At 42.1% G+C, this 22,938-nt stretch overlaps 1 protein-coding gene across 4 annotated transcripts; it reads right to left on the reverse strand.

Annotated features, from left to right (window-relative positions):
- Window positions 1-547: 547 nt before the first annotated feature.
- On the reverse strand, window positions 548-22,193 carry LOC115123178 (ICOS ligand-like). 4 transcript variants are annotated; one of them, XM_029652504.2, is made up of 8 exons: window positions 22,070-22,193; window positions 19,899-19,930; window positions 19,395-19,438; window positions 18,261-18,572; window positions 17,545-17,823; window positions 5,845-5,982; window positions 2,686-2,713; window positions 1,475-2,517 (listed from the first exon to the last, which is right to left on the reverse strand). In XM_029652504.2, exons 1-8 carry the CDS (start codon window positions 22,076-22,078, stop codon window positions 2,481-2,483), a joined length of 879 nt encoding a protein of 292 aa, XP_029508364.1. In that variant the 5' UTR covers window positions 22,079-22,193; the 3' UTR covers window positions 1,475-2,480. The 4 variants fall into 4 exon arrangements, with proteins under 4 accessions (XP_064880344.1, XP_029508363.1, XP_029508364.1 ...); XM_065024272.1 differs by lacking the exons at window positions 1,475-2,517; window positions 2,686-2,713; window positions 5,845-5,982 and adding exons at window positions 548-782; window positions 21,350-21,428; XM_029652505.2 differs by lacking the exon at window positions 5,845-5,982.
- Between the last annotated feature and the right edge of the window lie 745 nt (window positions 22,194-22,938).

The following is a 22,938-nucleotide window of genomic DNA, read 5'->3' on the forward strand; positions in this document are numbered from 1 at the left end:
ACACATACAGTAAAACGTCCTTAGCATGGATAAGACTGGTTCCTTGGTGATAGCAGATTTACCAATAATAATGGTTTCTTCAGTCAGTAGAGTGGCTCAGCATAAATCTGTGGTGAGACTGATATCTGCTGGTGAACACTGATACTGCAATTTGGTGTTGGGGAGTTAATAACAAGGGTTGGGAGTAACTGATTACATGTAATTAGTTACATGTAATCTGATTACAGAAAACAAACTGTAATCAGATACTTTACCACCAAAAATATTGTGTAATCAGATTAGATACTTTTGAAAAACTAGATTACTTTTATTTAAAAAATACATTGATACCTTTGTGTTCTCGATGACATTCAATTCAGCATTGATAAGTGGTGCAGTGTAAGTTTGTTCCACCTGATCGAGTCAGAGACCCCTATGATGACAGACCAAATGCATTTGATGGAAACTTTTTGCCTTCTATTGGAAGAGTGCCGAACTCATTCCGTGGAGGGCCTAGTGTTACGCGTAGTGGAACAGGGGAACCCAAGAGCAGACTCAGACGAGGAGATTGGGATAAAGTATTCAAGGTATTTATTAACACACAGGGGGAAGGTGGAGTGCAGGCCAGGTGAAGCTCGGGCGGGTTGTAGGAAACCAGGTGCGGAGGCTGAGAGGGGTTGGAACAGGGTAAGCAGGTCCGGATGGGGAATCCAAGGGAGCAATAGATTGGGGAATCCAGGACAGAGAAGCAGGATGATGTGACGTGGGACTGGGGACAGGAACCAGAGTCAGATCAGTCAGAACTGTAGAGGAGAGGAAACCAGAATCAGGCAAGGGAAAACAGGCACAACAGGATCCAAACAGCTAGAAACATAGACTGACTGAGCAGAGATTACGATCTGACAGCGTGGAAGTGGCAGGGCTGAGTATTTGTAGAGGTCTTGATTATGGAATGGGTTGCAGCTGGTGGGGATCTGCTCTGACTCCAGGACACCTGTCTCTGCCCACACAATCATACACACACACACACACACACACACACACACACACACACACACACACACACACACACACACACACACACACACACACACACACACACACAGAGAGAGGGAGAGAGCACCGGCGGAGTGGAGGCAGGTCAATGAGACACAGGATGAGCAGTAGAGGGTGTGGCAGGAGCAGATGTAACACATCGTGTCGGCAGGTTTTAGTTTTTTCCCCCCTTTCAATAAAAACCTAGACAACCAGATGTGGTGTTCCTTACTAAATAGTGACCTTAATTCATCAATCAAGTACTGTACAAGGGAGGAGCAAAAACCCACAGACACTCTGCCCTCCGTGGCATGAGTTTGACACCTGTGTTCTAATGCCTCTTAAGGGGAAAGTAATCCAAATGTAACTGAAAGTAATCAGATTACGTTACTGAGTTTGGGCAATCCAAAAGTTCTGTAACTGATTTAGAAAATTGAAATGATTTATACAATTCAACAAATTTTGTCAACAGCTTTATCACTTTAATTATATCGAAGCAGAGAAAATAGAATATGCACTAGTATAAAGTCGAAAGACATAATTTAACACAAATAACTTATTCATAACTTATCAAAAATAGGATACAAATATTATGTAGCCTTCAAGAGTATTTTACATGAGAACAACTTAACATGTCATAAATATGTAGCATACATATCAAAGATTCACCTTTTTTTCAATACTGAAATAATCAGTAAAACATGTTTTATTCATCATCCACCTTTTGCTGTCTCACTGAACAACCAGCACATGTTTTGTAGTTCCTTAAAACCAGTTCATACAGACAGTAACATGTGGGACGGACTCAGTCTTACTGGTAGATGCAGGTATAGAAACTGGAATAGAGAGGCAGATAATGAAAAACTCCCCAGAAGGAAGGAACCTAGGAAAAGCCTAGAGAGGAACCAAGCCCCATGTCGTCGTGGCCATGTCTGTACTGCGTAAACTGTGGTTAATACACAGATAGCTTCACAGTTACACAGTTTACAATTGCACATGAGTCAGTTGAATACAGTCAACCCCTGATAAGTGCACATTAGATACGTGTACACTCTGTTTAAGTGCAGTGCAGGTTATTAGTCCTAATCCACATGTATATTGACTTTAACACATTTCCCTGGATAACTCCATGCCTTACAATAGTGCACACATTGAGGACAGTCGTTGCATGTCTAGTTCTTCATTGGAACTCAGTCTTTTGAACATACTGGTTAAATATTTATACAACTCCCAGTCTTTCTCAAAATCATGAAAACACCTCTCATGTCCAGCCTGTCCTCCAGCGTGGAGAGAAAAGTTAACCTCATTTTCAACGACGCCAAGTCCAGGCAATATGTAGGTCACCTCAGTGACCTTCCCCTGGTCCCATCAGAAGACAGCACTTCAGATTTATAGATATCGTATCAATAAAATAACCTTCCATATTCTGGGTTCCAAGTGTACAACGTTACAGACTCCAAGTTCCATTAAGAATCTAGGTTCCTACAGGTGAGCTGTACTCTTCTGTGAAGCAGGGAGAAAGAGAAGAGAGGAATGAAAAGGTAGATTTGAACAAAACAAACATTTTGAACTGTTTGGCCAGGTCAGCTGCCGAGGTTATGTAAACCAATGTCAAGTTTTTGATCTGGTCTTTGTCTTCTGAGTTTGAGTGAAACAATGAAACATACTCACTCAGCTGGCCTTGCTGCTTCCTCCCCATCTGGAAACAAAGGATGTATTTATACATGTTGTATTTCTGATATTACCTTTATTTTAACAGCGAAGACATATTTTACATACACTCTCTGAATATACAACATAAATATAAACATTATACCTAACCTATATATATACACTACTGGTCAAACGTTTTAGAACTCCTACTCATTCAAGGGTTTTTCTTTATTTAAAAAAAAATACATTGTAGAATAATAGTGAAGACATCAAAACTATGAAATAACACTTATGGAATCAAGTAGTGACAAAAACGTGTTAAACAAATCAAAATGTATTTGAGATTTGAGATTCTTTGCTTTGATAACAGCTTTGCACACTCTTGGTATTCTCTCAACCGGCTTCATGAAGTAGTCACCTGAAATGTATTTCAATTAACAGGTGTACCTTTTAAAAGTTAATTTGTGGAATTTCTTTCCTTCTTAATGCGTTTGAGCCAATCAGTTGTGTTGTGACAAGGTAGGGGTGTAATACAGATGGCCATATTTGGTAAAATACCAATACCATATTTTGGCAAGAACAGCTCAAATAAGCAAAGAGAAATGACAGTCCATCATTATTTCAAGACATGAAGGTCAGCCAATCTGGAAAATTTCAAGAAATTTTAAAAGTTTCTTCAAGTGCAGTCGCAGAAACCATCAACCGCTATGGTGAAACTGGCTCTCATGAGGACCGCCACAGGAAAGGAAGAACCAGAGTTACCTCTGCTGCAGAGGATACGTTTGTTTGAGTTACCAGCCTCAGAAATTGCAGCCCAGATAAATGGTTCATAGAGTTCAAGTAACAGACACATCTAAACATCAACTGTTCAGAGGAGACTGCGTGAATCAGGCCTTCATGGTCAAATTGCTGCAAAGAAACCACTTCTAAAGAACACCAATAATAAGAAGAGACTTGCTTGGGCCAAGAAACACGAGCAATGGACATTAGACCGGTGGAAATCTGTAATTTGGTCTGATGAGTCCATATTTGCGATTCTTGGTTCCAACTGCTGTGTCTTTGTTGTGTCTATGCAGAGTAGGTGAACGAGTGATCTCTACATGTGTGGTTCACATTGTGAAGCATGAAGGAAGGAGTGTGATCGTTTGGGGGTGCTTTGCTGGTGACACTGTCTGTGATTTATTTAGAATTCAAGGCACACTTAACCAGCATGGCTACTACAGCATTCTGAGGCAATGCGTTGACCCAACTGCGCTTAATGGGACTATCATTTTGTTTTCAATTGGACAATGACCCAACACACCTCCAGGCTGTGTAAGGGCTATTTGACCAAGAAGGAGAGTGATGGAGTGCTGCATCAGATGACCTGGCCTCCACAATCACCTGACCTCAATCGAAATGAGATGGTTTGGGATGAGTTGAACCGCCGATTGAAGGAAAAGCATCCAACAAGTGCTCAGCATAAATATGTGGGAACTCCTTCAAGACTGTGGGAAAAGCATTCCAGGTGAAGAGGGTTGAGATAATACCAAGAGTGTGCAAAGCTGTCATAGGAGAAGGGTGGCTACTTTTAAGAATCTAAAATCGAAAATATATTTGGATTTGTTTAACACTTTTTTGGGTACTACATGATTCCATATATGTTATTTCATAGTTTTAAAAATAAAGAAAAGCCCTTGAATGAGTAGGTGTGTCCAAACTTTTGACTGGTACTATATATATATATATAACACAGTCATGGGAAAAACAGTTAAATTCCTTCACAAATACGTCCCCAATCAATACTTTAAGTTGCCCAAACTGTATCAGAACATCAAGATGAAATGTATTTAGAATTTTTTCACGAAATACAATTAATTAAAACTAAAAGCAGATTTATCTATCTCGGTGGAGACCTTAGGAACCTCAAGAGTAAACTAATCCTGCGAGTGGATTAGGCAACTCAAGTATCTATACTCCAACAGCAAATTTAGATAATACGGAAGTTTATGATGTCAGGCCTTGTAATCAAAACGGAGTAAAGTAGAGATCTGCGGGTCTTTAGCGAATTCCAGCCAACCTTTTTATATAGGATGCAGTGATTAGTATCAAAACTACCACCTGTAACAAAATTAAGGGCACTGTGGTAGATGGCATCCAAAGATTTAAGAGTAGTAGCAGCTGTACTTTGATAAATAATATCAGCATTATCAAGAACAGATAAAATGGTTGTCTGAATAATCTGCTTCCTACTGCTTAGAGAAATGCACAACCTGTTTCTGTAGAAAAATATTTAAACTTTAAATCTTATCTATATGTTTTTTAAAGGTCAAAATCATATAAATACAGTTCTCAATTATTTATATGCTGGATTCCGTTTGGTTGGAGAACCATACTTTATTGTGTTTTGCCTGTATTAAGCACAAGTTTTAAATCAGCAATGGATTCCTGCATAGCTCTAAAATTTGATTCTTGTTTTGACGCAGCCAGTCAGGGAAGTAGCATACATATTACTATCATCCGCATATATCCACATACATCTGCGGCGGCAGCGTAGCCTAGTGGTTAAAGTGTTGGACAAGTAACTAGAAAGGTTGCACGATCAAATCCCTGAGCTGACAAGGTGAACATCTGTCATTCTGCTCCTGAACAAGGCAGTTTAACCCACTGTTCCTAGGCCATCATTGAAAATAAGAACTTGTTCTGAACTGACTTGCCTTGTTAAATAGATGTAGTTAACAGATTGACCAATGGTGTTTATGTAAATCCTCAAAAGAACAGGTCCCAAAATCAACCACTGTGGTGGTACACCTTAAAGAAGTTCAGACTTAACCCCATCAATCACGTTGGCCTGAGTTCTGTCACTAGGGCAACCATGAACAGGCGTCAGAGCTCAGACCTATTGAGGACAACTTATTCAATAAAATGGCATGAACAACAGTATCAACATCTTTTGACAGGTCCACAAACAAAGCAGCACATTTCATTTTAGTGTCTAAAGCACAGACAAGATTATTAAAAACGAATGTGGTTGCTGTAATAGTGCTATGCCGAGGCCTAAACCCTGATTGGTTTACATTCAGAATACATTTCTCAGATAAAAAAAGCAATGGGATGATGTATAGTAGGTATTTCTATTTTATCTGTCCCATTTCCAAGGGCCAATACTGTGTTTTTACACTATTGTAGGTGAGTTACCTTGATCAACTCTGGCTGTCTGAGCCTTCCTTTCATTGAAGACAAACAGCCCAGCCAGCAGGAAACACAGCAGAGCAACAGCACCAGCCACAACGGCAGAGGTCACATAAAAATCAGGAGAGCCTGACTGAGGCCAGCCTAGAGTAGATGAAGAGAATAATATGTTGATTTTCATTTTAAATTGCTTGACATAAATTTATAAAGTTACACATTTCAAGGAAATCCATACCAAAACGATATTTTGGTATTTGTTTCATTAGTCCATTGTTGACATAACTTGTGGACTTGTTTACATGCTGCTGTGCGGTTTGTTGCTAACATTTCTTTGCTACCTGCCAACTTTACGTTTTTTACTTTTTAATTACCGTTTTATATTTTCCCTCGCTCTAATTTTTCATTCAAGTTTTTAACCCCGTACATGTTTCTACACGACCTCCACCAGCCGAAGCTAAGTAGTAACATTAACATTATACCTTCTAATTGTCATCGCTGTACTCCTAATATACAGGAGAACGATCGCCTTATGGCAAGGATAGCCATGCTGCATGCCCAGCGTCAGACGTAATCGTTAGGCAAGGGTAATTTCAGTGTTGGAAAGGATAAAACAGCGTCTTTGCCACCAATAAGATAGTAACGTTAGTTTAAATCCCCTCGCACAGTCCGCACAGCCAAACAATTTTCTCATGGCTTCTGGAAGGAAATGCTGTGGGAATACTCAACCGGTGTCGCTCATTCAGCCGACAGAGACTTTCAACCGGCAACGAGTCAGAGTCCGAGTTTTCTCTGGTTTCTCCTCCACCCGTTACGGGGTCTGAGACGCCGAAGCCTCCCACCATTAGCTCTGACAAATTGAAAACCCCAGTCATTGGCGACTCCATTACCCGCAGTATTAGACTTAAAACGAATCATCCAGTGATCATACACTGTTTACCAGGGGGCAGGGCTACCGACGTTAAGGCTAATCTGGAGATGGTGCTGGCTTAGGCTAAAACTGGCGAGAGTAGAGAGTATAGAGATATTTTTATCCATGTCGGCACCAACAATGTTAGGGTGAAACAGTTAGAGGTCACCAAGCGCAACATAGCTTCAGCGTGTAAATCAGCTAGAAAGAGGTGTCGGCATCAAGTAATTGTCTCTGGCCCCCTCCCACTTAGGGGGAGTGATGAGCTCTACATCAGAGTCTCACAACTCAATCGCTGGTTGAAATCAGTTTTCTGCCCCTCCCAAAATATAGAATTTGTAGATAATTGGCCCTCTTTCTGGGACTCAACCACAAACTAGCCCAACCTTAGCCTGCTGTGTAGTGACGGAATCCATCCTAGCTGGAGCGGTGTCCTCATCTTATTTATGAACATAGACAGGGCTCTAACTCCTCTAGCTCCTCAATGAGATATTGTGCAGGCCAGGCAGCAGGCTGTTAGCCACCCTGCCAGCTTAGTGGAGTCTGCCACTAGCATAGTCCGTGTAGTCAGCTCAGCTATCCCCATTGAGACCGTGTCTGTGCCTCGATCTAGGTTGGGCAAAACTTAACATCTATGCAACCAACTCAATCCCTTTTTATAGCTACTGTTTACAGGCCTCCTGGGCCGTAGACAGTGTTCCTCACCGAGTTCCATGAATTCCTATCGGGACCTTATAGTCATGGCAAATAATATTCACATTTTTGGTGACTTTAATATTCACATGGAACAGTTCACAGACCCACTCCGAAAGGCTTTTTGAGCCATCATCAACTCAGTGGGTTTTGTCCAACATGTCTCCAGACCTACTCACTGCCACATTAATACTCTGGACCTAGTTTTGTCCCGTGGAATAAATATTTGGGATCTTAATGTTTTGCCTCGTTATCCTGGACTATTGGACCACCCTTTTATTACAACTGAGGAACTCATGTTAACCTTGCGTAATAGCTTGGACGCAGTCGCACCCCTAAATCAAATAACATTTTTCATAAGAAACTAGCTCCCTGGTATACAGAAAATACCCGAGCCCAGAAACAAGCTTCCAAAAAATTGGAACGGAAATGGCGCTACACCAAACAGGAAGTCTTCCGACTAGCTTGGAAAGACAGTACCGTACAGTATCGAAGAGCCCTCACTGCTGCTCGATCATCTTATTTTTCCAACTTAACTGAGGAGAATAAGAACAATCCAAAAGAAAATATTTATACTGTCACCAAGCTAACTAAAAAGCAGCATTACACAAGAGAGGATGGCTTTCACTTCAGCAGGGATCAATTCATGAACTTTGGCAAAAATATCATGATCATTAGAAAGCAAATTACAAACTCCTCTTTAAATCTGCATATTTCTCCAAAGCTCAGTTGTTCTGAGTCTGCACAACACTGCCAGGACCTAGGATCAAGGGAGACACTCAAGTTTGTTAATACTATATCTCTTGACCCATTGATGAAAATAGTATTGGCCTCTAAACCTTCAAGCTGCATATTGGACCCTGTTCTAACTAAACTACTGAAAGAGCTGCTTCCTGTGCTTGGCCCTCCTATGTTGAACTTAATAAACGGCTACCTATCCACCGGATGTGTACCAAACTCACATAAAAGGCAAATGTTTTACTTTTAAACTCGGAGAAAACAGAGATGCTAGAAACAAAGAGATCTTCTGTTAGATCTGACAATTAATCTTGTTGGTTGTACAGGCATCTCAAATAAAACTGTGAAGGACCTCAGCGTTACTCTGGAACCTGATCTCTTTTGATGAACATATTGTTACGTCTGTTGTTAGAAGGAGACCAAGGTGCAGCGTGGTAGGCGTACATTATACTTTTATTTTAAATGATACCAAAAACAACTAAATTCAAACCAAACGTACCACTATATGCAGTGCAGAAAGCAACTACACACAAGATCCCACAACTGAAGGTGGAGAAAAGGGCTGCCTAAGTATGATCCCCAATCAGAGAAAACGATAGACAGCTGCCTCTGATTGGGACCATACCCGGCCAACAAAGAAATAGACAAACTAGAATGCCCACCCAAATCACACCCTGACCTAACCAAATAGAGAAATAAAAAGGCTCTCTAAGGTCAGGGCGTGACACATATCAAGAATATTTCAAGGACAGCTTTTTTTCCATCTTGGTAACATTGCAAAAATCAGAAACTTTCTGTCCAAAATAATGCAGAAAAACGTATCCATGCTTTTGTCACTTCTAGATTAGACTACTGCAATGCTCTACTTTCCGGCTATCTGGATAAAGGACTAAATAAACTTCAATTAGTGCTAAACACAGCTGCTAGAATCTTGACTAGAACAAAAAAATGTGATCATATTACTCCAATGCTAGAATCTCTACACTGGCTTCCTGTTAAAGGTAGGGCTTATTCCAAGGTTTTACTGCTAACCTACAAAGCATTACATGGACTTGCTCCTACCTATCTTTCCGATTTGGTCCTACCGTACATACCTACACGTACGCTATGTACGTAGAAGGCTTCCTTACTGTCCCTAGAACATTAGCAAACAGCTGGAGGCAGGACTTTCTATTATAAAGCTCAATTTTTATGGAATGGTCTGCCTATCCATGTGAGACACGCAGACTCCGTCTCGACCTTTAAGTCTTCATTGAATACTCATCTCTTCTGTAGGTTCTATGATTGAGTGTATGACGAACTGCCAAAGCTGTTTCTACCTGCCTGGTTCCACTCGCTCCACTGCGATTCTCTGCCTCTAACCCTTTTACGGGGGCTGAGTCAATGGCTTACTGGTGCTCTTCCATGCCGTCCCTAGGAGGGGTGCGTCACTTGAGGGTTGAGTCACTGCCATGATCTTCCTGTCCGGGTTGGTCTTCGTGGGCTATACTCGGCCTTGTCTCAGAGTAATACATTGGTGGTTGAAGATATCCCTCATGGTGTGGGGACGTGGCAAAGTGGGTGCGGTTATAACCTTTCTGTTTGGCCCTGTCCAGGGGTATCGTCGGACAGGGCCACAGTGTCTCCCGACGCCTCCTGTCTCAGCCTCCAGTATTTATGCTGTAATAGTTTGTGTCGGCGGGCTAGGGTCAGTCTGTTATATCTGGAGTGTTTCTCCTGTCTTATCCAGTGCCCTGTGTTAATTTAAGTATACTCCCTCTAATTCTCTCTTTCCCTTTTTCTCTCTTTCTCTTTCTTCTCCACTCTCTCGTTCTCACTCTCTTTCTCTCTCTCTTTTCTCTCTGGACCTGAGCCATAGGACCATGACTCAGGACTACCTGGTCTGATGACTCCTGGCTGTCCCCAGTCCACCTGGTCATGCTGCTGCTCCAGTGTCAACTGTTCTGCCTGCAGTTCTGGAAAACAGCAGGTCAGGAACAAGGTAGCACAATCCAGTGAACAGGTCAGGGCTGGACGTGCTACCTTGTCCCGGACCTGTTGTTTTGGACTCCCTCTCTGCCACACCTGCTGTCTCTAACTGAATAATCTGCTATTTCTTTATTTTTTTATTTCACCTTTAATTAACCAGGTAGTCTAGTTGAGAACAAGTTCTCATTTACAACTGCGACTGTAACAGGGTTATATTGGTGATTCCCCTTGCCACTTTATTGTTAAGCCAATGGGTTTTTGGTTTGAGTTTGTCTTGCCTTCACCTACTCAACATGGCATCTTATTGGCTGGTTTGCGTAGCTTGCTTACGAGGGGGGATGTTCCAGTTAGAAACGTCCCAGTGAACAAGCACCAAACCAGCGGTAAGTTGTTGGTTGCAAAGCACTGTACATCAAAAGTGATTTGTATACTCTCAAGTGATGATTTAAATGTACAATTTATATCAAATAGTTTGTACATGTTATTCGAACATCACACATAAGATGCAGCGGTTTTTGGAGAATATTTGTTGTGCAGTTTGTTGTAGAGAATTCCCACCAGTACTAGCTAGCAACTTACTGTGTCTGGTGGGGGGGTTTCATATATTTTGTACAGTGCGTGAGTGCAGAGTTGGATGGTGAGACGTGCATTGCATGACGTGCAATTTTGTGTCGTTCCTAACAGGTACATTGTATATTGTAATTGTATTATTTTGGTAACTGTCCCAGTGAACAAGCACCAAACCAGCCAATAAATCTACATGACTGGTGCTACATGTTGGAGTTCCGTGTCGATGACTGATGTACACAACGCAAGAAGATTACTGTTACACGACCTGGCCAAGATAAAGCATAGCAGTGTGAACAGACAACAACACAGAGTTACACAGAGTAAACAATAAACAAGTCAATAACACAGTAGAAAAAAAGAGTCTATATACATTGTGTGCAAAAGGCATGGGGTAGGCAATAAATAGGCCATAGGAGCGGATAATTACAATTTAGCAGATTAACACTGGAGTGATAAATGATCAGATGATCATGTGCAAGTAGAGATACTGGTGTGCAAAAGAGCCGAAAAGTAAATAAAAACAGTATGGGGATGAGGTAGGTACATTTGGGTGGGCTATTTACAGATGGACTATGTACAGCTGCAGCGATCGGAAAGCTGCTCAGATAGCAGATGTTTTAAGTTGGTGAGGGAAGTCTCCAAGTTGGTGAGGGAAGTCTCCAACTTCAGCGATTTTTGGAATTCGTTCCAGTCACAGGCAGCAGAGAACTGGAAGGAAAGGCGGCCAAATGAGGTGTTGGCTTTAGGGATGATCAGTGAGATACACCTGCTGGAGTGCGTGCTACGGGTGGGTGTTGCCATCGTGACCAGTAAACTGAGATAAGGCGGAGCTTTACCTAGCATGGACTTGTAGATGACCTGGAGCCAGTGGGTCTGGCAATGAATATGTAGCGAGGGCCAGCCGACTAGAGCATACCGGTCGCAGTGGTGGGTGGTATAAGGTGCTTTAGTAACAAAACTGATGACACTGTGATAAACTGCATCCAGTTTGCTGAGTAGAGTATTGGAAGCTATTTTGTAGATGACATCGCCGAAGTCGAGGATCGGTAGGATAGTCAGTTTTACTAGGGTAAGTTTGGCGGCGTGAGTGAAGGAGGCTTTGTTGCGAAATAGAAAGCCAACTCTAGATTTGATTTTGGATTGGAGATGTTTGATATGAGTCTGGAAGGAAAGTTTACAGTCTAGCCACACCTAGGTACTTATAGATGTCCACATATTCTAGGTCGGAACCATCCAGGGTGGTGATGCTAGTCGGGCGTGCGGGTGCAGGCAGCGAACGGTTGAAAAACATGCATTTGGTTTTGCTAGCGTTTAAGAGCAGTTGGAGGCCACGGAAGGAGTGTTGTATGGCATTGAAGCTTGTTTGGAGGTTAGATAGCACAGTGTCCAAGGAAGGGCCAGAGGTATACAGAATGGTCGTCTGCGTAGAGGTGGATCAGGGAATCGCCCGCAGCAAGAGCAACATCATTGATATATACAGAGAAAAGAGTCGGCCCGAGAATTGAACCCTGTGGCACCCCCACAGATACTGCCAGAGGACCGGACAACATGCCCTCCGATTTGACACATTGAACTCTGTCTGCAAAGTAGTTGGTGAACCAGGCAAGGCTGTCATTAGAAAAACCGAGGCTACTGAGTCTTCCGATAAGAAAATGGTGATTGACAGAGTCGAAAGCCTTGGCCAGGTCGATGAAGACGGCTGCACAGTACTGTCTTTTATCGATGGCGGTTATGATATCGTTTAGTACTTTGAGCGTGGCTGAGGTGCATCCGTGACCGGCTCGAAACTGGATTGCACAGCGGAGAAGGTACGGTGGGATTCGAGATGGTCAGTGATCTGTTTGTTGACTTGGCTTTCGAAGACCTTAGATAGGCAGGGCAGGATGGATATAAGTCTGTAACAGTTTGGGTCCAGGGTGTCACTCCCTTTGAAGAGGGGGATGACCGCGGCAGCTTTCCAATCCTTGGAGATCTCAGACGATACGAAAGAGAGGTTGAACAGGCTGGTAATAGGGGTTGCGACAATGGCGGCGGATAGTTTCAGAAATAGTGTCCAGATTTTCAAGCCCAGCTGATTTGTGGGTCCAGGTGGGTCCAGGTTTTGCAGCTCTTCCAGAACATCTGCTATCTGGATTTGGGTAAAGGAGAAGCTGGGAAGGCTTGGGCGAGTAGCTGCGGGGGGGGGGGGGGACGGAGCTGTTGGCCGAGGTTGGAGTAGCCAGGAGGTGACCTTGGATTTATCGGTCGTGACCTTGTTACCTAGCCTCAGTGCAGTGAACAGCTGGGAGGAGGTGCTCTTGTGCTCTTGAACTTTTGGGAGTTAGAGCTACAGGATGCAAATTTCTGCTTGAAAAAGCTGACCTTTGCATTCCTGAATGACTGCGTGTATTGGTTCCCGACCTCCCTGAACAGTTGCATATCGCGGGGACTATTCAATGCTATTGCAGTCCGCCACAGGATGTTTTTGTGCTGGTTGAGGGCAGTCAGGTCTGAAGTGAACCAAGGGCTATATTTGTTCTTAATTCTGCATTTTTTTGAACGGAGCATGCTTATCTAAGATGGTGAGGAAGTTACTTTTAAAGAATGACCAGACATCCTCACCTGACGGGATGAGGTCAATATCCTTCCAGGATACCCTGGCCAGGTCGATTAGAAAGACCTGCTCGCAGAAGTGTTTTAGGGAGTGTTTGACAGTGATGAGGGGTGGTCGTTTGACCGTGGACCTGTAGCGGATACAGGAAATGAGGCAGTGATCGCTGAGATCCTGATTGAAGACAGCAGAGGTGTATTTGGAGGGCAAGTTGGTCAAGATAATGTCTATGAGGGTGCCCATGTTTACATATTTAGGGTTGTACCTGGTGGGTTCCTTGATTTGTGTGAGATTGATGGCATCTAGCTTAGATTGTAGGACTGCCGGGGTGTCCTGGTAGCAGGCGGCAACAGTGAGAGACTTATTTCTGGAGAGATTCATTTTTAAAATTAGAAGTTCGAACTGTTTGGGTATGGACCTGGAAAGTATGACATTACTTTGCAGGCTAACTCTTCCCCCTTTGGCAGTTCTATATTGATGGAAAATGTTATAGTTGGGTATGGAAATCTCAGAATTTTGGTGGCCTTCCTAAGCCAGGATTCAGACACGGCAAGGACATCAGGGTTGGCAGAGTGTGCTAAAGCAGTGAGTAAAACAAACTTAGGGAGGAGGCTTCTGATGTTGACATGCATGAATCCAAGGCTTTTTCGATCACAGAAGTCAACAAATGAGGGTGCCTGGGGACATGCAGGGCCTGGGTTTACCTCCGCATCACCCAAGGAACATAGGAGGAGTAGGATGAAGGTGCGGCTAAAGGCTATCAAAACTGGTCGCCTGGAGCGTTGGGGACAAAGAATAAAAGGAGCAGATTTCTGGGTGTGGTAGAATATATTCAGGGCATAATGTGCAGACAGGGGTATGGTGGGGTGTGGGTACAGCGGATGTAAGCCCAGACACTGAGTGATGATAAGAGAGGTTGTATCTCTGGACATGCTGGTTATAATGGGTGAGGTCACCGCATGTGTGGGAGGTGGGACAAAGGAGGTATCAGAGGTATGAAGAGTGGGACTAGGGGCTCCATTGTAAACTAAAACAATGATAACTAACCTGTACAACAGTATACAAGGCATATTGACACTTGAGAGAGACATACAGCGAGGCATAAAGTAATCGCAGGTGTTGATTGGGAGAGCTAGCTAAAACAACAGGTGAGACAACAGCTAATCAGCTAACACAACAACAACAGGTAAAATGGCGATGACTAGGCAGAGAGGGTCGGATTAACTACACACAGAGCCTGAGTTCGCGGCTGGGGCCGACAGATAAAAAATAAATAAACACAATGGAGTACCGTGATTAATGGACAGTCCAGCAGGCATCAGCTATGTAGCCAAGTGATCATAGTGTCCAGAGGGCAGCAGTAGATGGAACAGGGGAGCCGCCACTACGCTAACACGCGGGCGACACAGCATTTAAAGTTAGTAGCCTGGGGCTAGTAGGCCTCCGATGGAGGCCGGTTGAAGGTACAGCGGATGGAGTATTCGTCGGCAGACCAGTCGTGGTGGTGCGGCGTGGCGCCGTGTCGACAGAGAATTCAAGCCAGATGGCGAAAGAGGTATTGCAGAATTTAGTTAGCTAGCCGGGAGATGCGCCTGGCTCACGGCTAACTGGTGCTAGCTTCGTGGCAGTGGCTTTAGCCACTATAGCCAATCGGTAGCAGCGGTGATCCGGTGCCAAGTTCCAGAGAATATTGGGCTCTAGCCGTGTATGAGTAGGGTTCTGGTGAACAGCTGAATAGGCCGGGAGGTGGGCCTCAGGGATAGCTTCGGTACTGGGTAGAAGTAGTGGTTGTGGCGTTGTTGTGGAGAGACAGTCCGATACTGGTAGACTGTCGGATATTATCCAGGCTAAAAACAGGGCTGGTATCTGTGCAGAAGGTAAAAGCCGCTAGCAGTGGCTAACAATGACTAAATAGCTTGTAGCTAATTAGCTGGTTAGCTTCTGGTGGTTGTTGAATGTGTTCCAAAATTAAAAATAATAGCGATTCCGTATCACATTGGGTGAGGCAGGTTACCGGAAGGTATAATCGAATTAAAAATCGAAAAGAGATCCAGAACCACTGTGATTATTATTATCTGACCCTGACGGTCATCTATGAACGTTTGAACATCTTGGCCATGTTCTGTTATAATCTCCACCCGGCACAGCCAGAAGAAGACTGGCCACCCCACATAGCCTGGTTTCTTTCTTCTTTAGGTTTCTTACTCTGGCTTTTCTAGGGAGTTTTTCGAAGCCACCGTGCTTCTACATCTGCATTGCTTGCTATTTGGGGTTTTTGGATGGGTTTCTGTACAGCACTTTGTGACATCGGCCGAATTGATTAACTTCTTGCGTCGAGCCATCCCGGATCCGGTATCGTGACTACAGCCTCAAGCTCATTACCATAACGCAACGTTAACTATTCATGAAAATCGCAAATGAAATGAAATTAATCTATTTGCTCTCAAGCTTAGCCTTTTGTTAACAACACTGTCATCTCAGATTTTCAAAATATGCTTCTCAACCATTGCAAAACAAGCATTTGTGTAAAAATATTGATTGCTAGCGTAGCATTTAGCGTAGCATTTAGCGTCAGCATTCAGCATGCAACATTTTCACAAAAACCAGAAAAGGATTCAAATAAAATCATTTACCTTTGAAGAACTTCAGATGTTTTCAATGAGGAGACTCTCAGTTAGATAGCAAATGTTCCGTTTTTAAAAAAAATATTATTTGTGTTGACAAATCGGTCCGTTTTCTGCATCACGTTTAGCTACGAAAAAAACCTGTATCCATGATTGTGTAAATCTATCCGCAAGCTCATTAGCATAACACAACGTTAACTATTCATGAAAATCGCAAATGAATCGAAATTAATCTATTTGCTCTCAAGCTTAGCCTTTTGTTAACAACACTGTCATCTCAGATTGTCAAAATATGCTTTTGAACCATAGCTAAACAAGCATTTGTGTAACAGTATTGATAGCCTAGCATAGGATTTATGCCTGGCTTTCAGCATGCAACATTTTCACAAAAAAACAGAAAAGGATTCAAATAAAATCATTTACCTTTGAAGAACTTCAGATGTTTTCAATGAGGAGACTCTCAGTTAGATAGCAAATGTTCCGTTTTTACAAAAAATATTATTTGTGTTGACAAATCGGTCCGTTTTCTTCATCATTCTTCATCACGTTTGGGTAAGAAGAAAAACGAAAATTAAGTCATTAAAACGCGAACTTTTTTCCAAATTAACTCGATAATATCGACAGAAACATGGCAATCCGATGTTTAGAATCAATCCTCAAGGTGTTTTTCACATATCTATCGACGATAAAATCCTTCGTGGCAGTTGACTTTCTCTTGTGAAGAAATGGAACGCGCATGGACCTACAGATTACGCAATAATTTCGACACAGGACACTGGGCGGGACACCAGGTAAATGTAGTCTCTTATGGTCAATCTTCCAATGATATGCCTACAAACACGTCACAATGCTGCAGACACCTTGGAGAAACGACACAAAGGGCAGGCTCATTCCTGGCGCATTGACAGCCATATAAGGAGACATTGGAACACAGCGCCTTCAGAATCTGGGGCATTTCCTGTATGAAACTTCATCTTGGTTTCGCCTGTAGCATTAGTTCTGGGGCACTCACAGATAATATCTTTGCAGTTTTGGAAACGTCAGAGTTTTGTCTTTCCAAGGCTGTCAATTCCATGCAAAATATTGCGCTTAAAACGGGCACGTCTTTTTATCCAATAATGACATAGCGTTGAAGAGGTTAACATACTGTAGTCCTAAAATGTTTTGCTTGTCAGCAATCAAGTTTCCAAGTTATGTAACATTCAAAACACAGAAGTCATCCCCATATGATGCATTTCACAGAAGTTATCCCCATATGATGCATTTCACAGAAGTCATCCCCATATGATGCATTTCACAGAAGTCATCCCCATATGATACATTTCACAGAAGTCATCCACTTATGATGCATTTCACAGAAGTCATCCCCATATGATGCATTTCACAGAAGTCATCCCCTTATGATGCATTTCACAGAAGTCATGCCCATATAATGCATTTCACAGAAGTCATCCCCATATGATGCATTTCACAGAAGTCATCCCCATATGATGCATTTTGCATCGTACATTATATGATGTAAGATGCATCATAAGGGGATGACTTCTGTACTTGAGATTGTTGTGGAGTTTTCCTTTAAGGACAAAGTGATAGAGATACACTGTCTCAGTACTCACAGACGGTGTGTTCCTGTGAAAGGACGCCCCCTACAGCACAGCTGAGGTTCAGCCGGGGTCCGGAGGAGCAGTTGACGGATATGGAACTGAAGACAGAGAACAGCATAGAGACCGGGTCTGTCACATCACTACTGTTCACTACTCTCCAGTGGCTCTGGTTCAGAGGAGGGTTTGGGCTCCACTCAATGTCCCTACGAGGGTAACCATTGTCGGAGGAACACGTCAGCAAGCAACTGACGTTGTCACAGGCCACCGTTACAATGGGGATGCTGTAGTTGGCTGTAGAAGGGGAGAGAAATAGAGATAAAGAGGGAGGAGAGTGGAAAGAAAAGAGAAAATGCTGTTTTGGACCAATAGGAAGGGATTTTATGTTATCTTAGTTTTACTTCCTGAAAACACAAAGGGCAAATAAACACACACTCTCTCTCTCTCAGAGCTGAGAGACAGCCTGTCTAAGCGATAGCCAAAACAGCAAGTTCTCTCTCTCTCAGAGCTGAGAGACAGTCTGTCTAAGTGATAGACAATTTACAGCTTTCTTTTTGTATTTTATTTTCTGTGAATATATATATTGTTTGGGCTATTACAAGCACACATCTGACAGCAAAAAATAATGTTCTCTTTCATCCAGAAAGCCATGTTTCACATGTGGGAGAATAAAATAGAAAAATGAATTAAACACAAACATGGAAAGAGAGTTTGAACTGAGGTAATGTTACCTGTCACATTGAGCTGTATGTTCTCCTGCTTCTTCTTGGTTTGGTATTGAATGTGACACTCGTACAGCCCCTCATCTGACGGCAATATACTCCACAGCTTCATTGTTCGCTGTCTGGGGTCTACATGTGTGCGGTTAGTGTACTCCTTAGGGTCTAACCGCTTATTCGTATGGTAGCCATTAATGAACCGGGGATTATTTCCATTGGAACCAGGTCTCTGTACGTACATGAAGACCAGAGGGTTCTCACAGAGGTCTGAGGTACAGGGGATAGTCACAGCCCCGCCCACCTCTCCTATCACCATGGTGACATCTGAGAGAGAGGGAGAGAGGTCACGGGAGGCATATGCCAGAGAGTTAGGTTGTGGGGTTGTGTGGGTGTGAGGGTAGACATTAGGCAGGGTCTTTTTTGGGTGACTTCTGTATTTTAGTTTTCACTTCCCAATCTAGCTGACACTTTTGCCCTTTTCTCTCATCTGTCTGGTAGATTCCCTTCTACTGAATAGAATACATAATGGTTCAGATAATCTTACTACAAATCAAATCGTACAGAGACAACATACACAAATACACACATACACTGAGTCTACAAAACATTAAGGACACCTTCCTAATATTGAGTTGCCATCAGAACAGCCTCAATTCGTCAGGGCATGAACTCTACAAAGTGTCGAAAGCATTCCACAGGGATGCTGGCCCATGTTGACTCCAATGCTTCCCACAGTTGTGTCAGTTAGGCTGGATGTCCTTTGAGTGGTGGACCATTCTTATTACACACTGGAAATTGTTGAGCACGAAAATCTCAGGAGCGTTACAGTTCTTGACAAAAACTGGCACCTACTACCATACCTCTGTTCAACGGCACTTAAATCTGTTGTCTTCCCCATTCACCCTCTGAATGCCACACATACACAATCCGTGTCTCAATTGTCTCAAGGCTTAAAAAATCCTTCTTTACCCTGTCTCCTCCCATTCATCTATACTGATTGAAGTGGATTTAACAAGTGACATCAATAAGGGACACACAATTTCAGCCACACATCTTCAACAGTAAAGGTATGAAAAGATAAAGTCATGGCAGGTAATTGCTTGTTTGTTATGATGTCATGTTCATGTCACTTGGCTCGCCACTTACCTTTACTTTGAAGAAACGGCAGCGATACCAGGAAGAGGACACACCTGTTGGAAACCATACAACAGTACAATCAGCCAAGTACTGTTAGGTGAGGTCACTGTCAGTATTCCTATTGTATAATTACATATTAGTCATTTAATAGGATATTTCTTGTACTTATTTCCTATTAACATAAATATTACTGTCCTTTAATTACGGCCACAAAAGACTCCAGCTTTCAGGAAGGTATACTGTTCCTGGAAAGCTATAGCACTCAGAAAACAGAAATTATTTCCATTTGATTGGAGACCCACAGCAGCATGCTGTCTATCAGATACCATCACCACACACACACGCACCAATGTAAACAAAGGTGTGAAGAATCGTGACTCTAGATAGTGGATAGCAATACAGGTGTATGTAAATCAAATTCCATGCAAATAACCAAGGTTTAGAGATATAGCTCAGGCACAATCCCGCCATATTAATAATGAACACACAGTATAATAATTGACCACATCTTACCGAAATAGCCATTGCACACACATCCCATAGATCTGTTGAAAACACACACATTAGATCAAACAGCAGCACTCACAACCAATGATCAGCTTTCATACGATCAGATTTATATAATGGGGAACTCATTCATAAATGACGCAGAGTTTGCTTATTAATCCTCAGCTAATATGGTGATGTAAAAAAAAAGTTATGAAGAAAAATGTTTGTTCTTTATTTATCATAAAAACAAAATGAATGGGCATTGAGAGAAATTCTGTCTCCGTGGTTACTTTGTTTTCTAATATTCAGTCAAGAAAACCCAAAGGGAAATCTCAAGACAAGGGAGTTATTTCAGGAAACACATTGTTCTCTTTGGGCTACAAGTACAACAGGCAAAAAGCACATAATGCTACTGTGTGTGTAGGCCGCTACTCAGAGCCCAAAAGTGATCTGTTTTTCAGCTATGGGATTGGATTAAATGCATACAAATAGAATGATAGAACGGGTTGGTGCTGTTCTAGTGCTTCAAGATATTTGTGGTTAATGATTCATCTCAGGGATAGGTGGTTAATGATTCATCTCAGGGATAGGTGGTTAAGGTTAGATGTTCAGAGTTGTGGGTTTGACTGGCCTAGTGTTAATCTGAAGAGAATCAGTCAAGCAATTCCATTACTCAGTTGTGTCTTTAACACATTCTCTTGCAAGTAAGGATGTTATTATGCGTTAACTACTTGAGAATAAACACATACAACTATTGCATCGATGGAATATGACAGGCCAGAGGAGGGTTATGTGCGGGGACAGACTGAGGGAACTACGTAGCTCTAATTAATAAGCCAAGGGGAATCTCCAGAAGTGTAGAGCTCCATTGTTATGCTATCAGCTTGTAGGATGAGTTTCATTAATACAGGTTACTGTATCATCAATAGCACAACTGTGGAAAATACAAGTGCAGTAAACAAAATATATTGCTAGGTGGTTTCGAGCCCTGAATGCTGATTGGCTGAAAGCCGTGGTTTATCACGGTAAGACAATACATGTATTTTTACTGCTCTAATTACACTGGTAACCAGTTCAAGTCACCTCAGGGGGGTTGTGGTAGATGGCCAATATACCACAGCTAAGGGCTGTATCCAGGAACTCCGCATTGCGTTGTGCTTAAGAACAGCCCTTAGCCGTGGTAGATTGGCGCATAACATAAGCACGTGTTTACATTCATGGTCCACTGAGCATGTTGCCAACAGTAGTCTCACACCTATAGCCATTCTGACACAGCTCATTTTATTATGATGCAGTAAGAGTGAGTCAGAAAGGAGTGGTAAGAGAAATGTGCTGAGAGGAAGTTCATGCTCAGTGTGTTACTCATATCGCAGTGAACAGGAACTCATATCCATGGACTTATTATCAAAAGTCCTATTTTTATTTAACTAGGCAAATCAGGTATAAACAAATTATTATTTACAATGACGGCCTACCCTGGCCAAACCCGGACAATGTTGGACCAATTGTGCGCCGCCCTATAGGACTCCCGATCACGGCCCAATCTGATACAGCCTTTATCAAAAGACAAGAGATTAGAACTTCAGAGTAATCTGACCATATCTAGTTTAAACCCACTGTGTGACAATGTTTGACTTATCTACGTGATTGACAATGTTTGCAAATAAGCAATTGACAAAAATATATAATGCACTGTCCATGCAACAATATTAGTTTTATTTAAACTTTGACAGAGATGATGATAAACGTTTATTTAATATATATCATATGAAAATATGGCTGTGTTTACACAGGCAGCCCAATTGTACCAATAACTGGTCTTTTGGCCAATCAGATCTTTTGCCAATACTTTTTGTGGGTCCTTAGTCTGTTATCTATATTTCTCCAGATACTACTATCAACCCAAGAGTATAATTCAAATCTCTACAGATATTGCTTAGGTTAATAACCCCGAAACACTAACAGCTTCCATTAATTTAATGATATGATTTATACTCACAGTTGTCTGTCTCAGTAAGCAAAACTGAATACCATCTATTCTATTGCATTGTTGAATTAAAATGCTTCACCTTAAACAGTATTGTATTCTCTAAGTAAGGCTACACTAGTACATCCACTACAAGCCAGTCTGGAGGAGCTGTACATATTTGTAACAGCTTATAAAGCCTATAATGGTGAAATAAAGGCATTCTTACCACGTCCATGCTTTGCCTTTCTTAACAGCCGTAATTGAGTGTGAAGTTGGAGAGGTTGGTGTGTGAAGTGTTCTCAGCACACTTATGCAGTTCTTCATTCCAAAGCATGATGGAGGGTGTGGTCAGGGGAAGTCGTTTCGCTTTTGTAGATTAGTAACCTTTACTACTACAGCAGTGTTTGTTCGTAGTTGTGTGTGTGTGTGAGTCAATGATGTATATAAACCCTAGATTGTATTGGCCATTGAGAGGGTTTGAAGCCACCGGTCGGCCATATTGGCCCTCCCTAGTAGAAATAGTCCTCCATATAAATGAATGGAATTCTACAGTATTTACATTAAATATTTCAAGGACAAAATAATATTTAAGTATGTTTTTTTTGTGTGTTTTTTTTCAACTTTATTTAACCAGGTAGGCTAGTTGAGAACAAGTTCTCATTTACAACTGCGACCTGGCCAAGATAAAGCATAGCAGTGTGAACAGACAACACAGAGTTACACATGGAGTAAACATTTACATTACATTTAAGTCATTTAGCAGACGCTCTTATCCAGAACAAGTCAATAACACAGTAGAGAAATTGTTGTAGTGGGGACAGTAACATTATTAATAAAAAACATGTACTTTTTATGTTTAGCTCACGTATAATTTTAAAGTATGCATTAAAGTGCATGAGGAACGGATAAATGTCAAAAATGATTGTAGACGTTAATAAATTACTTTCCATTACTTTCAATACAATTTTTTTGTTTTACGTTTGAGTAGGAGTACCAAGATGGCTGCCTGGTGGCTTCAATACAGCACCCCGTCGGTCACCTAAGGTTTATACACATCATTGTTGTGTGTGCTGAGGGGGTGGGGGTCAGTTAATG

Source organism: Oncorhynchus nerka, linkage group LG11, assembly GCF_034236695.1.
Source record: "Oncorhynchus nerka isolate Pitt River linkage group LG11, Oner_Uvic_2.0, whole genome shotgun sequence".
NCBI classification, from domain to species: Eukaryota; Metazoa; Chordata; class Actinopteri; order Salmoniformes; family Salmonidae; genus Oncorhynchus; species Oncorhynchus nerka.

Excerpts from the sequence above, each read along its gene's own strand:
- LOC115123178 (XM_029652503.2), bottom strand. Across the intron at positions 19,439-19,898 it reads TGTGTGCAATGGCTATTTCG|GTGTGTCCTCTTCCTGGTAT; the intron begins GTAAGATGTGGT and ends GGTTTCCAACAG. Across the intron at positions 783-17,544 it reads TTCACAGGAACACACCGTCT|TTCTGACTGATCTGACTCTG; the intron begins GTGAGTACTGAG and ends TCTCCTCTACAG.